At 47.6% G+C, this 18,025-nt stretch overlaps 1 protein-coding gene across 2 annotated transcripts in view; it reads right to left on the minus strand.

The window, feature by feature from the left end:
* The window catches only part of MINDY4 (MINDY lysine 48 deubiquitinase 4), a 119,317-nt gene extending 107,725 nt beyond the window's left edge, over positions 1–11,592 (minus strand). For both annotated transcript variants that reach the window (XM_012176869.4, XM_012176870.4), the window contains exons 1-2: positions 11,466–11,592; positions 5,498–5,617 (exon numbers count right to left, since the gene is read on the minus strand). In XM_012176869.4, coding sequence (XP_012032259.2) covers positions 5,498–5,617; positions 11,466–11,528 — 183 coding nt within the window. In that variant the 5' untranslated portion in view covers positions 11,529–11,592. The remainder of the gene's footprint in view (positions 1–5,497; positions 5,618–11,465) is intronic.
* Positions 11,593–18,025: the final 6,433 nt, after the last annotated feature.

Raw genomic sequence — 18,025 nt, forward strand, 5'->3', positions numbered from 1 at the left:
GGAAGCCCCTTCTTAGCTTGTGCACTCTACATCTAACACTGGACACAAGAAACGACAGAGACAAACAGCAGAAGGTTAGTGCAAGAGCACAGAGAGGCAGTCAGGATTGACTCAGTTTATGTCCCAATCTTTAAAAAAGATGAAATGAAACTCTTTGGTAGTAGATTTTGGAAACAAGTAGTATCAGTACTCCCTTACCCTGACAGCACTAAATATTACCTTTGAAGGTTTTTTTCAAAGACAAATTATCGGGCCTTGCTGAGTCTTACTAAACCAGAATTGCCAAGATTAGAACACTGATTCCTTTTAGAAGTTCTCCTAAGTAATTTGCACAGAGTTATCCAAGCTGGTCTCAGGAGCCAGACCATGTGTCAGTCAGCACCCCACCTGCCGGGTAACATTCAGGCCCTTCAGAAAGGCAGCCAGGCATGGTGGTGAGTTTGCAGTCAGAGTGATAAAGTGCCTGATAAAGAGCCTGACACAGAGGGAACCCTTGGGTGTATCCAGTCTTTCCCCCTTACTATTTCCCTGACCTATGCAGTAGAACTCTGGGACCAAGACCCACAGGTTATGACCAAACTCAACAGAATTATCAGGCAGTCAAAATCAGGGGACAGTTTTATTTTTTAGAATAGGACCCGAACTATTTTGTCTAAGTCTAAATGAAACTTACAAGGAAGAGAGCTGGGGGGCTGGGGACGTTACATAATTTACTTCAACCTTCTTATTTTCCTTTCAGTATGAAAGATTTGGGGCCCTAAATACCTGAATTATACATTGTGGTTTTTGGTATCGTTTTGCTCATAAAGATACAGCCTTTATATGAATCTAGATACCATTTTTCAAAACTGTAGTTTTATATAGGTATTTTATCTATGGCACATTAAAGGGGGAAAACAAATTACTAGAATTAACATTAAATCGCAGGGCTTTCCCAGAATCACTCTAGTTTTGAGCTGAGTGAACGTGAAAATTGTGATGACATAGATAGATTAATGAGTATATTATTTTCCTGTAAAATATAAGCTCCAATTTATTGTATAACAGCTAATAACTACTGGATAAATCAAATAATCAGGAGCTGACTATGGCTCAGATCATGAACTCCTTATTGCCAAATTCAGACTTAAATTGAAGAAAGTGGGGAAAACTACTAGACCATTCAGGTATGACCTAAATCAAGTCCCTTATGACTATACAGTGGAAGTGAGAAATAGATAGGGACTAGATCTGATAGAGTGCCTGATGAACTATGGACGGAGGTTCATGACATTGTACAGGAGACAGGAAATAAGACCATCCCCACGGAAAAGAAATGCAAAAAAGCAAAATCGCTGTCTGGGAGACCTTACAAATAGCTGAGAAAAGAAGAGAAGTGAGAAGCAAGCAGAAAAGGAAAGATATAAGCATCTGAATGCAGAGATCCAAAGAATAGCAAGGAGAGATAAGAAAGCCTTCCTCAGCAATCAATGCAAAGAAATAGAGGAAAACAATAGAATGGGGAAGACTAGAGATCTTTTCAAGAAAATTAGAAATACCAAGGGAACATTTCATGTAAAGATGGGCTCAATAAAGGACAGAAATGGTAGAGACCTAACAGAAGCAGAAGATATTAAGAAGAGGTGGCAAGAATACACAGAAGAACCGTACAAAAAAAGTCTTCACAACCCAGACAATCACGATGGTGTGATCACTTATCTAGAGCCAGACATCCTGGAATGTGAAGGCAAGTGGGCCTTAGGAAGCATCACTACGAACAAAGCTAGTGGAGGTGATGGAATTCCAGTTGAGCTGTTTCAAATCCTAAAAGATGATGCTGTGAAAGTGCTGCACTCAGTATGTCAGCAAATTTGGAAAACTCAGCAGTGGCCACAGGACTGGAAAAGGTCAGTTTTCATTCCAATCCCAAAGAAAGGCAATGCCAAAGAAAGCTCAAACTACCGCACAATTGCACTCATCTTACACGCTAGTAAAGTAATGCTCAAAATTCTCCACGCCAGGCTTCAGCAATATGTGGACCGTGAACTTTCAGACGTTCAAGCTGGTTTTAGAAAAGGCAGAGGAACCAGAGATAAAATTCCCAACATCCACTGGATCATCAAAAAAAGCAAGAAAGTTCCAGAAAAACATCTATTTCTGTGTTATTGACTATGCCAAAGCCTTTGACTGTGTGGATCACAATAAACTGTGGAAAATTCTGAAAGAGATGGGCATACCAGACCACCTGACCTGCCTCTTGAGAAATCTGTATGCAGGTCAGGAAGCAACAGTTAGAACTGGACATGGAACAACAGACTGGTTCCAGATAGGAAAAGCAGTACGTCAAGGCTGTATACTGTCACCCTGCTTATTTAACTTCTATGCAGAGTACATCATGAGAAACGCTGGGCTGGAAGAAGCACAAGCTGGAATCAAGATTGCTGGGAGAAACATCAATAACCTCAGATAGGCAGATGACACCACCATTATGGCAGAGAGTGAAGAAGAACTAAAGGGCCTCTTGATGAAAGTGAAAGAGGAGAGTGAAAAAGTTGGCTTAAAGCTCAACATCCAGAAACCTAAGATCATGGCATCCGATCCCATCACTTCATGGCAGATAGATGGGAAAACAGTGGAAACAGTGACAGACTTTATTTTTCTGGGCTCCAAAATCACTGCAGACGGTGATTGCAGCTATGAAATTAAAAGACACTTACTCCTTGGAAGGATGGTTTTGACCAACCTAGACAGCATATTAAAAATCAGAGACATCATTTTGCCAACAAAGGTCTGTCTAGTCAAGGCTATGGTTTTTCCAGTGGTCATGTATGGATGTGAGAGTTGGACTATAAAGAATGCTGAGTGCTGAAGAATTGATACTTTTGAACTGTGGTGTTGGAGAAGACTCTTGAGAGTCCCTTGGACTGCAAGGAGATCCAACCAGTCCATCCTAAAGGAGATCAGTCCTCGGCATTCATTGGAAGACTTATGTTGAAGCTGAAACTCCAATACTTTGGCCACCTGATGCGAAGAACTGACTCATTTGAAAAGACCCTGATGCTGGGAAAGATTGAGGGCAGGAGGAGAAGGGGACGACAGAGGATGAGGTGGTTGGATGGCATCACCAACTCGATGGACATGGGTTTGGGTGGACTCCGGGAGTTGGTGATTGACAGGGACGCCTGGCATGCTGTGGTTCATGGGGTCGCAAAGAGTCAGACACAACTGAGAGACTGAACTGAACTGAACTGAATGAAAATATCTTAAGGATCTTAAGATAATAGCTACCTTAGGAAGACCACACTACAGTGAAGAAATAAAAATAACTTGAATGACAAAGATGCTTCTGGGAAGTTAGGTAAAGGTGCATTTTTACAAAAATCTCACTGTGCCCCAATGGTTAATTGAACTTTCTGCTTAACTGTCTCACTCTCTCTGGAAAAAAATCTTTGTAAAATATACAGTCCACTCTCCTGCCTCGTAAGAGAGCTGGTGGATGACTGCTGAGTGTCTGCTGTCTACAGGACTTCAACCAATTAGGTACAGGAGATGGAGGGGCCCGCGTGTCACCACAGGACTCAGAACATGAAGGTCTTTCCAGGGCTTCTGGAAAGACTTCACCTGGCTGCCACTTGTGATAAATGCTGAAGAATATGTCCACGAGGTTCTTTCCACCTCTGACACTACGCCCTCCCACAAGGCAACATCTGCTGGAGAGCCCGTTCTTGAATCTGTCAACTACAAATTGGCGCTTGCTAAGGGCATTTGCTGTCTGCCTCTGTGGAGATTGACTCCTGTGCTGCTGAAGTTCTTGGCACACCCTGAGGGAGTTCAGGATGGAGAGTGAGGCATTCTGTGCTCCAGGGAAACTGGCGGAACAAGTCTTAAGACAGTTTTCAGGAACTGGTATCTTCAGGATAGTAGTAGTTATAGTAGTTTGTCGCTCAGTCGTGTCCGACTCTTTGCGACTCCACGGACTGTAGCCTACCAGGCTCCTCCCTCCTTGGGATTCTCCAGGCAAGAGTACTGGAGTGGGTTGCCATTTCCTTCTCCAGGGGATCTTCCCGACCCAGGGATCGAACCCCGGTCTCCTGCATTGCAGGCGGATGATTTAACCTCTGAGCCACCCTGAAATATTTTTAGGAACTGATTTCAGGATCCTAATCCTTGTACCTCCTCATACCTAGAAAAGCATTAAAACCCTTCATGATGACATCAGCTCCTTGTGACAAGCACAAAATCTCTTGTAAAGTAAGCACTTGTTTGCGCTGAACTCCTGCTTCACCAAAATCTTACATATTGCCCTTTCCCCACTACCTCTTTCGGAGAAGGCAATGGCACCCCACTCAAGTACTCTTGCCTAGAAAATCCCATGGGCAGAGGAGCCTGGTGGGCTGCAGTCCATGGGGTCGCTAGGAGTCGGACACGACTGAGCGACTTCACTTTCACTTTTCTCTCTCATGCGTTGGAGAAGGAAATGGCAACCCACCCCAGTGTTCTTGCCTGGAGAATCCCAGGGACGGGGCAGCCTGGTGGGCTGCCGTCTGTGGGGTCGCACAGAGTCGGACACAACTGAAGCGACTTAGCAGCGGCAGCAGCGCTGCCTCTTTGGCACAGTCTCTCAGAGCTGTCTGAGGTGCTGCCTCCCAGGCTGCGGTGATCACTTTGCCCCAGATAAAACTTAACTCACAACTCTCACACTGTGCATCATTTTTGGTAGACAAGTCAAATCATAAGATTCTCTCTTCTAACAGAAAGAGCAAGTAATTCAGGATGGTAGTTTTATTCATTCATTCATTCATTCATAAATACACACTGACTATTTACTACATCATCAAGCATCATGGTGAAGTATGGTGATACAACCGGTATCCTGGAGCGTCCAGAGTAGTACCGGAGGCAGACCCTAAGTAAACACCCACACAAATATTCTATTATAAGCGTAATAAGCACAACAGAAGAAAACCATGCAGTGTCCTGAAGGCTTGTAACAGACGGTGTGGGGATCGAGGCGGGGGATCAAGTAAGCACCCCCATCACCACCCAAGGAGGTACTTGTTCCATTTGCTATCTCAACTTCAACACATCTGGGTTAGCTGAACCCAAACCCCCCATCTGCCTGAATTAAATGTATTACTCCGAGCTGAAGAAGGAAAACCACTCCTTCTTCAGGAGGCAAAGAATGGAAAATTTTAGCATAACTGAATGCTGTATTCTTCAGTACAGTCTTACTAAAAATAGTCTCTCGGGAAAGGAAGGAACACAGGGAATAATTGTTAACAGGCTCAGGCCTGGGTGCAAAAATGAGCCCCATACGGTGCTTGCATGCTCTGACAGTGGGGTGGGGCAGACAGAAGCTAGAAACCCAGCACACAGTCGGGATTTGTCTGTTTCTCCCTAACCGCCGGTATGGCAAGCCTCTAGCCACTGGTCTCTGATGACCTGGCAGGGCTCGTGAGTACCGTGACATTGCCAAAATCCATTCCAGAACTCCCCACCACACTTGGAAACCATGTACCTTGTTCTCCTTGTAGAGAAATTCAAGATGCAAAACCTTTCGGAGATCGTTTCTGCTGTTTATGCTGAGATCGGAGCGTGGGCGTTCCTGGTCCATGGTCACAGACGTCTTCTTTAAGCCCTGAGGGAAGTACTCCAAATCACTATTTACCATTTTAAATCTAAACCTTCCCAGCTCTGACGACAACAAAAAGACTGTTAATGTTCATTACCATCATCTTCTCCCACCTTGCTCACAGTGTACTGGGAGGACTGAAAACTGACTTCAGAATTTACTCTTATGTAACTTTCACACTTGACATCATCTTCATAATTATTACTCCGAATCTTACAGCCACCCTGTGGGCGGAACTCAGGCTGAAGCTGTCAGCACATTTTAGAGAAAAAGAAAGCGAAATCCAGGTAACTGTCTCGCTGCCCACCACTGGCTCAGGAGCTCAGGGTTTGGCTTAGATTTGGGGCCACGGGATATGAAGCTTTAAAAATAAACAGGAGGAAACACATAAGCAAAAGGCCAACAGTCATTCCCTTCTTTTTGCAGATATGGCGCCAGGGTTGATTTGTCCAGCATAACAGAGTGGACTCACATAGCTGGAGATCTGACCATCCCAGACTGTGAGGAGGTGACACCAGGACCCAGACTCACAGGAAGCACGTGGTGAGCGTCTGCTGTGTCCCAGTGCAGCTGCTTTCCATCCTCCAGCCCTGAACTCCCAAAAGGCCCAGCCCTTGGGGCCCCTTAAGAGTCTGGCTCCTTCTTTTGAAAACAACCACAGCAGCTGCAGCCTGCCCACCTCCCCAGACAGTGATGATCACTGAAAGGCAGAAGAATGGGAGATGCCTCACATGCAGATCAGCCTGGCACTAAGGGAGCCCCTTGCTCTTGATGGATCCAGACCCCAGTGTGAGTCAGGCTTCAGTGGCTCCCCTAGGCTTTGTGTTCAGAATTTTGCAGAGGCTCTCAGCGCTGGGAAAACAAGAAAAAAGCTGCTGCCTGCCATGAGCTGGGCCAACAAAAATTTGTGAAATGACATATGCATGCAACCTTGAACCAAAGAGAATAAAAAGGAAGTTTCTAGTCAGCTATTTACGGACCATCATCCATGTGCTCACTCCTGTTTTCCAGTTTCCCCATCTGTGAAATGAAAGGAACAAGCCACGAGTCCACCAGTTTGTCTGCTGGAGGCAGAAGAGGGAAAAGACCAAAGTCCTGACCCTCATAGAGCTCACCCAAACGACAAGTACAAAGGCCCTGTGGCAGCTACACGGAGGCCAGTATAGCTAGAGCCATATAACTAGGGGAAAGTGGCAGGAAATAAGTCAGAGAGGTTGCCCAGAGCTTGCTAAGCAAAGGCCTTGTTGGCTTTTGTGAAATGGGAAGCCTATTGGAGGACTGGGAAAAAAGGAGCATTCTGAACTAACATATTTGCAAAGGACTGCTTAGCTTCTAGGTTGAGGACAGACTGTATGGGACAGGGGATTAAGCATTAAGACTAGGAGGCTATAGAACAATTCACATGAAAGATGGAGGTGGCTTGGACCAGGGTAGTTGTAGCAGAAGTGTAAATAAGTAGCTACATTCTTTATGTGCTCTGATGGTAAAACCCACAAGTGTACAGATGGACTGCATTCAGGCTGCACAAGAAGGAAAGAGCCAGGGAAAGGCTTTGGCCCAGGCAACCACACAGTTAGTGATGCTGCTTACTGAAGTGGGGAAAATTGAAGGAGGTAGAAAGAATCAGGAATTGAGTTTTGAATGTGTGAAGTTGAGATGTTTATTGGATATCTAAGTGGAAATGTAAACTAGGCAGTTGGAAAGAGTGTAAGAGTTCAAGGAGAGGTCTTGGCTAGAGACAGATATTTGGAAACTGTCAGCATGTCGACAGTAATGGAACCCACAACAGTGGTGGAAGTGGCTGAAAAAGGAGAAGACAAGAGAGTCAGAGACTAAGGCTTTAAATCCACCGGCACGCACACGGCTTCCCTGGTGGCTCAGACAGTAAAGAATCCGCCTGCAATGCGGGAAACCCCAGTTCAATTCCAGGGTCGGGAAGATTTGCTGGAGAAGGGACAGGCTACCCACTCCAGTATTCTTGGGCTTCCCTTGTGGCTCAGCTGAAGAATCTGCCTGCAATGAGGGAGACCTGGGTTTGATCCCTGGGTTGGGAAGATCCCCTGGAGAAGGGATAGACTACACACTCTAGTATTCTGGCCTGGAGAGTTCCATGGACAGAGGAGCCTAGCAGGCTACAGTCCATGGGATCGCAAAGAGTCGGTCACAAGTGAGCAACTTTCACATGCACAGCTCAGGAAGCCACAGGGAACTTGCCAAGAACCCAAGAACGAGTGACCAGAGAGGTACAGAAGGAAAACCAAAAGGAGGTGATCTCCAGAAGCCAAGGGGAATGAGTTTTCCAAGAAGGGCATAACCAACTGAGTTCAACACGATTGTTAGATCAATAAATGTAAAGACTAAAAATAAGAAGTCACTGATGAACCTGACAAGAGCTGTCTCCATGGACTGACGGGGAAAAAAGCCTGATTAAAGTTTGAGAAAACAAGAAGAATTAGAATCAGAGCATACATAGTCCTTTCACACAGTTTTGCTATAAAAGGGAGAAGAAAAATAGACTAGTAGCTGGAGGGGCTTGGGGGTCAAGATGGGATTTGTAGAAGCATATTTACATGTTGACAGGACCAACCCAGTAGAGAAGACAAAAAGGTACGACACAGTAGAGAGAGAGGATGGTAACTGCACCAGTGTCCTGGAGCACACAGAGAGGACAGGCACAAAGCGGGGGCTTAGCCTTACCCAGAGGATGGAGAACTCATTCCTAAGAGCAGGAGGGAGGATGGGGCAAATGCTTCAGGCCCAAGAGGGTTAGCTACTGTAGTGGTCGGGCATGATGGAGTTTTCTTATGAATGCTTCTGTTTTCTCAGTGAAATTAAGAGGGGGAAGGGCTTTGGAGCTTGAGGACAGAGATGTGTGAAATGTCCATCTAACACTGGAGACTAGAGAAGGAAATGGCAACCCACTCCAGTATTCCTGCCTGGGAAATGCCATGGACAGAGGAGCCTGGAGGGCTGCAGTCCATGGGGTCGCAAAGAGTCAGAAACAATTGAATGACTAAGAACAAGACTGGAGAAGTATAACCAGGTGGGCAGGCATCTCTGGGGCGTTACAGGAGTGAGAGAACTGTCAACATAACAGTGTGTTTTTCTCCAGCCTCATTCAGCTCGGCAGTGCAAGCAAGGAGTAGCCAAATATAAAGAAGGGAGAGACAGACAAGGGAGCTGAGCAGGGTGTTGAGGGCTGATGTGTGGTTAAGATGTGGGGAGAGGCCACAAGAGGGCTGAGGGACCATGGAAAGTTGGCAAGAACAGTGGAATGGAGATGGGAGTGAGGCTGAAGAATAGTTTATATTGGACTGCTGACGGGAATGAGCTGGAAGTGAGGATGATGGGATGCTTGGAACTGGGATTATGGCAACGACAAGCTTAGGGCATGAGCACCTGCAAGAGGTGGCAGAGGCAGGCTAGGACACGTGCTTGCAGGAGAGTGCAGCTGGGGCATAAGCTTGGTGGATCCTGCCATTGCCAGGAGACTGTCCTCATTCTCCCTGTGAAGGGATCACGCTTGGAGGAGGCCAGCATAGCTGGGCATGATGTAGGATGGATGGTAAAAGAAGCAGCATTAGGAGGTGAGGTTCAAGGGAGAGCTGGCAGCCAGGTTGTAGGGAGCCTGGTAGGCCCGGGCAAGGCCTTTCCTGGGATTTATTCTAATTGCAAAAGAAACATATCGAGGGTTTTGGGCAGAGGAGTGGCATGATCTGACCCGCTCACCCTGGGCAAGTTTATTTACCTCCAGTCTGATCATAGTCTTTTGTGAAAGGGAATAATTATACATGTCTTTCAGCACTGTTATGAGGGTTTGAGAAAATAAACTGGCACCTGGAAGGTAACTCACATCAGGATGGGAACTCTCTTGGTTAGGTAGGTAGGTACCCGCTTTGCACTAAGCCCCAAGGAGAGTCCACAGTCTCCGCCCCAGAGTAGAAAGCGGCCAATCTGGGCTGCAGTCCTGGCTCTCCATGCCTTTCCGAGTGATTGTGGGTAACACACTCCTTTCTCCTCTTGGGGTTTAGTGTCTCCCGACAAAAAGTCGGAAGAGAGGAAGCCAGGTGAACCAGATAACTGCAAAGGCTCTGCCCAGTTCAGTCTCAGCAATGTGAACCTGTCTAGTGAGTGAGACAGGCAGATGCATAAACTATAACATGAGGGCCCATGAGCAGACCACAGACAAATGAGTCGGTTATTCCAGCCACAGGTACCTGAGACCTCTTGAAGGAAATGGGACTTGGGATGGAACAGGGGAAAGCATGTGAGAGAAGCTGGAAATGAAACTGGGCTGGTAAGCTGGGGTCAGGCTACACGGGAGCCTCGAACATCAGGTGAGGATTTTGGATTTCGTTTGTACTCAAGAGAGGATAGGCATGGGAAAGACATTCAGGGAGTTCAGCTCGGTAGCCCAGACTTAAACGACAGCAGTGGTCATCCTCACAGGGTGTATCATTGATATCCTGTGTGCACCCAGGACTAGGTGATGATGGGTCAATTAGTCATAAAAACAGAGCAGATACAGTTGAGGACACATTACATTTTAAATAAAAATACATTTTCGAAAAGCAAAGAAAGACACTTTCATAACAGGGGCACATCAGAGATGTTGAATGCCCACTATGTGCCAGATACAGTGGCTGGAACCTGCCTGTAGATCATTATTAATCTTCACTACAAATCTGCCATGGGCAGGTCTTACTATTCCTCTTCTGTTGTTGTTGTTTAATCGCTAAGTTTTGTCAGACTCTTTGCGACCCCATGGACTGTAGCCCCTCTGTCCAAGGGATTTCCCAGGCAAGAATCCTGGAGTGGGTTGCCGTTTCCTTCTCCAGGAGATCTTGTGTAAGAGCAATGGGTACTCTCCCTACACTCCTACTGTATACATGGTGCAACTCCCAGCAACCTCTTCCCCAGCCCACCTTCACCTCCACTGTCAGGACAGGTGACAGCCAAGGACCGCCCCAACTTCTGAGTTCCCTGAAAACTCTCCTGGTACAAGATAATGTGCTCTGCTGTGTTTAGTCGCTCAGTCATGTTGGACTCTTTGCCACCCCATGGACTGCCTCCCACCAGGCTCCTCTGTCCATGGGAATCTCCAAGCAAGAATACTGGAATGGGTTGCCATGACCTCCTCCAGGGGATCTTCCCAATCCAGGGATCTAATCCAGGTCTCCCACATTGCGGGCAGATTCTTCACCATCTGAGCTATCAAGGAAGCCCAAGAATACAGGAGTGGGTAGCCTATCTCTTCTCCAGGGTATCTTCCCGACCCAGGAATGGAACCGGGGTCTCCTGCATGGCAGGTGGATTCTTCACCAGCTGAGCCACCAGGGAAGCCGGTACAAGATAACAGGAGAACTTAAAACGACCTCGACTGAACTTCCCATTGATGAACAGGACTAAAGGGTTTGACTGGCAAGAACTTCTTTTAGACCTCTGGGTTCCCTTTGGGAGGAAGTTCTTTCCTAGTGGGATGTAAGTCTGATTACATCAGAGTCGGGCACCCATGCCGGCCTGCTGGGCTCCCAGAGCCTCGGGAATTTTAGGAAAATGAGGAGGGCGCAGCCCCGGGGTTCGCGAGCCGGGAAGGGAGAGATGCCTCTAAGGGCGGCCGCTGTCCTGTCCCTGCTTACGGGAAGTGAGCGGAGACAGAAATGGCTCCTGGGAAATGTAGTTCCCAAAGCCCGGAGAAAGGGGCTCTCACAGCAGTCATCTCTAGGGCAGGCAGCGGGCAGGGGAAGGGCTCCCTCCCAAAAGGTCTCCAGGACCAGAGAGTCTCCAGACTACTCCCCTCACCCACCCCCACAATCAAGCAACTTCTCATAACTGTAAGGGTGGCGCCACGTACCTTCCTGCTGAGGAACTCCCTGACTAGAGAGGCCGCCACTTCCTCCACGAAGAGACTGTCCATGCTCCGCTTTAGCCACGAGGCCGCACGCCGCAGACCCAGACCCCAGGTCCGTTGAGGCCAGTATGGCCGCGTTGCCGTGGTGACGGTGTCAGCAGGGCCGGGGAACTCCGCCCCTCCCCTGGGAGTGAGCGGGTTGGGAAGGCGGGAGGAAAAGGGAGGAGCATCCTTCAAACTTGCTCTGAGAGCGGGAAGCAGAATCCAGAAGGCACAAACCCCGTGCATCCCAGGCACCAGGCCAGGGCTCCCGACTTGTGCGTCTTGGCACTGGCCTTGTCCATCTGGGTTTCCTGGATCAAGTTACTGTTCCAAGTTACTGTCCCTATCTCTCAAGGTGTGAATGGGGGAGAGTGCCTGCCTCCTGATTCCTAAAGGACTAAACCCACAGTGAAGTGGCCCCTAGAGATCTAGCCCCAGCACCTCCGCCTTCTCCTGGGTTCCCACAGGCTGGCTAAGGTCAGTTGGCCCAGGTGCAGGGAAAAGGAGGCCCAGGGCTTTCTGCTGACTTGGTGCTGAACTTAAAGGATGAGTCCCTGGCCTCCTTGGTGCCTGCTTTCCCGTAAGGACACTGCCAGTCACTAAGCAGCAAGAATTTACATGCATCATCACATCTTTAATCCTGCAGCCTCCAGTCCAGGTGGTTACTACTGGCCTATGCTTTAAAAACAAGACACTGAGATTCAGAGAGGTTAAGACCATGCTAAAGGTCACATGGGCTTCCCCGGTGGCTCAGTGGTAAAGAACTGCCTGCCATGCAGGAGACACTGGTCGATCCCTGGATCGGAAAGATCCCCTGGAAAAAGAAATGGCAACCCACTCTAGTATTCTCACCTGGGAAATCCCATGGACAGAGGAGCCTGGAGGGCTCCACTCCATGGGGTTCCCAAAAGAGACAGACATGACTTAGCAACTGAATAATAACAACAGCATTTCAGCAAAAAAAAAAACAGAAGAAAGGATAAAAGCCACACAGATGCTCTCCAGGTAGAAGCAGCAGCTAGTGTAACTGTCCTGAGGCCGCATCGAGTCTGAGTGCTTGTGAAACAGGGAGGCCAGGAGGGAATGGGGCAGCAGGATCCATGATGAGAGCCTGTGATTTCAGGAGGACTTGGGCTTTTACTCTGAATTGGGGATTGTTTCGTTTCTTTCTTTCTTTTTTTAAAAATTATTTATTTATTTATGGCTGCACTGGATCCTGGTTGCTGTGCATGGGCTTTCCCTATTGTGGCAATCGGGCTACTTTTCCTTGTGGTGCCTGAGTGTCTCATTGCAGTGGCTTCCCTTCTGGCTTCAGTAGTTGCTGCAGGCCGGCTCAATAGTTGTGGTGCCTGGGCTTCGTTTCTGTGCCACATGCAGGATCTTCCTGGACCAGGGAGCAAACCCCTGTGCCCTGCATTGGCAGACAGATTCTTAACCTCTGGACTAGCAGGAAAGACTCCTAAATTGGGTTTTGAGCAGGCTTTAACAGGATCTCTCTGGCTTTAATGTTGAGAATTAACTGTAGAGTGTCAGTGGGGAAACAGAGATGAGTTAGGAGGCAATTACAACAATCAGTAATACAGGTAAATTTTAGGCTAGACATATTGGTGTGTGTGTGTGTGTGTGTGTGTGTGTGTATTATATTTTCCTGACTGTGGTACTTTTTTTTTTAACACATTGAAATGGAATGGTTAAGCAAAAGAAGCCCAGGAACGCATTCTTTTTCCAGACACATAGCTGGATCCTAGGGATACAATTACGTTGAGATAACTTTGCATGTCATGCTCAGTTGCTCAGTCTTATCTCTTTGTGACCCCATAGACTGTAAGTCTCCAGGCTCCTCTGTCCGTGGAATTTTCCAGGCAAGAATACTGGAGTGAGTTGCCATTTCCTGCTCCCGAGGCTTTTCCTGACCCAGGGATTGAACCTGTGTCTCCTGTGTCTCCTGCATTGGTAGGAGGATTCTTTACCACCAAGCCTCATGAAATAACTTTAAGATGCCACATAAAAGGGGATAATCAGTAGGGGAAGGGTGAAGGGTGTCCTGCCAGCAATCTGGGGGAGGGAGTAGATTGCATCATATATCCCATTTCTTACAACTCATCCCAGCCAGTCATCCTGACTTTTTCACATTGTTGTCTGGTCAGTTGGAGAATCCCACAAAGCACTGTAAGAGAGTTTAGCTCTCCTGCCAGAATGTGAGTGGCGGTTGAGGTCCTCAAAAATGACTCCTTGTATTGAACATGCAGAGATGTGACAACATCATCAAAATAAACACCCAATCATTTATACTCAGTTGCTAAGTCATGTCTGACTTTTTGCAACTCCATGGGCTGCAGCCCACCAGGCTCCTCTGTCCATGGGATTTTCCAAGCAAGAATACTGAAGTGATTGCTATTTCCTCTTCCACAGAAATCATTATAAATACCAATAATAATCATTTTTAATGCTTTTCCAAGTTCCGTAAATAGGGATCCACTCCTGGAGCCAATAAATAAACAAGAGCTATAGAGCATGCAATCACAATTCCTCTACGCCACTTGCTAGCCTAAAACAGCCATAGCAAAGACAAGCATTGCCTCACTAGTGATTAGCAGTCATATTATTTGCTTAACAATAGAATGGTGATTATGGAGAAGGCAATGGCGCCCCACTCCAGTACTCTTGCCTGGAAAATCCTATGGACAGAGGAGCCTGGTAGGCTGCAGTCCATGGGGTCGCCAAGAGTCAGACACAACTGAGCGACTTCACTTTCACTTTTCACTTTCATATATTGGAGAAGGAAATGGCAGCCCACTCCAGTGTTCTTGCTTGGAGAATTCCAGGAACTGGGGAGCCTGGTGGGCTGCCAACTATGGGGTCGCACAGAGTCAGACACGACTGAAGTGACTTAGCAGTATCAGCAGAATGGTGAGTGAGAAAGTTAACCCTCAAAAGATTACATACAACAGATCTCTGTGTAAACTTAAAACAATGTAAACCAAAAAATCAGAAAATTTGTAAGAAATATGACTTCAGCATTGCATTTTAAAAATAAAAGTGAGAGAGTAAAGACCGTATTATTCAGAACAGCAGTTGCCTTGGGAGTGGGAGGCAAGGGCACAAGGTTATACTTAAGTATGACGGTAAGTATAAGTAATTGCTAGTGTTCTGGGTGTCACAGGGGTATTTGTTTCACAAGCGCTTGCTATGGTACTTCTATTAATTTGTTATTTAATAAAAAAGATGGCCTTGCAGGGACCAATGATGAGAGGATGTCATGAGCCAAGACATATTAATAATTAATATGCCTCTAATTAACTCTATGCCTCTGAGATCCAGAAGGAAGTAGAGGAGGAAAGGGGAACAGAGGGCAATTCAATGGACTTTACATTTGAGGGACAAGTTAATGTCTCATAACACAGAAAGTGTTCTGCAGGCACGTGTGTACATATGTGCGGCGGTGGCTCTATACATCCGAGAGTCCATGAGCTCCTGTGCTTGTATGAGTTTAAGAGGTCCCTGACTCTGCCTGGTGCCCTGCTGTGTTCTGACAGCAGAGTCCAGCAGCTGTGGAGAGGGCCTTGGAGCAGGGAGGCAGGACTGCTGCGCTCGTTTGTGAGAATTAAAGGTCATGTGATGCCTCCTCCAGGCTACTCCAGAGAGGGGGCTGATGAAGGGATCCCCTTCCAACTTAGGGGCAATGGCACCCCACTCCAGTACTCTTGCCTGGAAAACCCCATGGGCGGAGGAGCCTGGTGGGCTGCAGTCCATGGGGTTGCTAAGAGTCGGACATGACTGAGCGACTTCACTTTCACTTTTCACTCTCATGCATCGGAGAAGGAAATGGCAACCCACTCCAGTGTTCTTGCCTGGAGAATCCCAGGGATGGGAGAGCCTGGTGGGCTGCCGTCTATGGGGTCACACAGAGTCGGACACGACTGAAGCGACTTAGCAGCAGTGGTGGTAGCAACAGGCATGGCAAGGCAGGGCATTTCCCTGGATCAGAAGTTTCCAGAAAACAGAAGCACACATGCTTGTCCCCATGACCATGTCCTCCCCAGAGACCTGCTTTCCAGGCTCAGGGAGGTGGGAGCAAGGATCTGACCAGGTGGAGCTTGTTGGAACCAGCTGGGTTGGAAGAACATTGTGAGAGTTCATTAATGACATAACCTTCAGTCTTTCCTAACTGTCCTGACCACCACTCCCAGAAGTCAGAGCTAGCCCAAGCCACTGTCCTTGGCAACAGGAAGGAAAAGTTTATCCACACATTCTCGACATGGCCTTGTCTCACTGGCCACCTCCTAGTCTCTATCCACAAGTCTACCAACATGAGACTGCAGAGGGAGGGAAGAACCAGGCCCAAGACATCTGGCCTGATGAAATGGGGCTGCCACAGCCCCAGTGAGGCTCTCAGGCTTTCATGCTCACAGCATCCCAGACCCTCTCACTCTCAGAAGTGATGGGGTCCAGCCAGCTGTGCAAATATGTACAGTAAGGCCAAACAGGCAGGCCTGTGTAGTGGATCATCCAGGCAAAGAGTGACGGGTAAGCAGAGGCATCCAGTGAAATTTTGACAATGTGGCTACCTTAGCCAAGGAGTATGTACAATTCTCTTCCACATCTGTGATGGTTAATTTCACATGCTGACTTGGCTAGGCCATGGTACCCAGATATTTGGTCAAACATGTCTAGATGTGTCTGTGAAGATTTTTTTTTTAGATAAGATCACCATTTAAATCAGTTGACTTTGAGATGCTAACAGACAACTCATTGGACCTGATGCTGGGAAAGATTGAGGGCAGAAGCAGAAGAGAGGGCATCAGAGGATGAAATGGCTAGATGACATCACCAACGCAATGAACATGAACTTGGGCAAACTCCGGGAGATGTTGAGGGACAGGGAAGCCTGGCGTGCTGCAGCCCATGGGGTCTCAAAGAGTCGGACATGACTGGGTGACTGAACAACAGCAAAGCGTATTACTGTCCATAATGGGGTGGGACTCACTCAATCCACTGATGGCCTTAAGAGGAAAAGATAGAGGCCCCCCCAGAGAAGACATTCTGTCTTCCGACTGCCTTTGTCTCAAGCTGTAACAATGACTCCTCCCAGGGTCTCCAAACTGCCAGCCTGCCCTGCAGACTTATCTCTCTTATCTCTCTCTTTCATTTGTATACATTCTACTAGTTCTGTTTCTCCAGAGAACTCTCACTAAGCATCCCCCCTCAACCCACCTTGCTGCATACCCACTCTGCAATGGTCCTGAGAAATTCCTGAGCAAAGCTCCTTAGACACTGAAAGTGAAAGTGAAGTCATGTCCGACTCTTCGCTGAGACCCCATGGACTGTAGCCTATCAGACTTCTCCGTCCATGGGATTTTCCAGGCAAGAGTGCTGGAGTGGATTGCTATTTCCTTCTCCAGGGGATCTTCCGGACCCAGGAATCGAACCCGGGTCTCCCGAACTGCAGGCGGACACTTTACCGTCTGAGCCACCAGGGAAGCCCTTAGACACTGCCCAGATATAAAAGATGCCTTCTCTAGAGAAAACCACAGTCTTCCACAGTCGCTCCATATTCTGGTGCTTTCACCATCAACTGCAGATCCCAGACCCTCAGACACAGCTGCCAGTGCCAACTAGTGAATAGTTCCTGATTGAAACAAGATGATGTCATCCTTTGGAAATCACAATGTAATATCCTCTAAAAAAACATTCTACATGAAAATGCTGGTCCAGGTAAGCCAATGGAAATTTTTCTCAAAGCACCGTGGCAAAATCCACTGATTGCCCTCAGAATCCATTCTTCCCTTCATTTGCAATAATATATTTAGAGGTGGGCAAATGGCTTCCCATTCAGACTGCATTTCCCAGCTTTTCTTGCAGTTGGACACGGCCATGGAACTAAGTGGTCACCAAGGAAAGAGAATGAGAGGGCCAGCACTTTAAGACCAGGCCCCACCTTTTCCATACTCTTTTCTCTCCAGTAAGGCTGAGCACAGCTGCACCTATGGGTGTGTGCTGTGACCTAAACACAAGACAGCACCCTAGGGCAGCGCATTCTACACGCGTTCTGCCTGAGACCCATGTATCTAGCTACTGTGCCTCAGTCAGTCGTGTCCAACTCTTTGCGACCCCGTGGACTGTAGCCTACCAGGCTCCTCCATCCATGGGATTCTCCAGGCAAGAATGCTGGAGTGGGTTGCCATTTCCTTCTCCAGGGGATCTTCCCAACCCAGGGATCGAACCCGGGTCTCCCACATTGCAGGCAGACGCTTTAACCTCTGAGCCAACTGTGGCAGCCAAAACACCAGGATCACCTGAGAACTTGTTAGATATGCAGATTCCCAGTCCTTACCTTTGGATCTCCTGAGGTTCTGAGGGTGGTGCCAGCAATTTGTATGAAACCATATCTCTAAGTAATTCTGGTGCTCACCTCCATTTGAGCATGCTTCCCTTGGGGCTGGCAAAAATAAGATGCCAGCCTTCCCTGAATGACTGCGTGGAGCAGAGTCACCTGGTGGCCTGGAATTCAGAAGTTTACA

This window comes from Ovis aries, chromosome 4, assembly GCF_016772045.2.
Source record: "Ovis aries strain OAR_USU_Benz2616 breed Rambouillet chromosome 4, ARS-UI_Ramb_v3.0, whole genome shotgun sequence".
Taxonomy (NCBI): domain Eukaryota; kingdom Metazoa; phylum Chordata; class Mammalia; order Artiodactyla; family Bovidae; genus Ovis; species Ovis aries.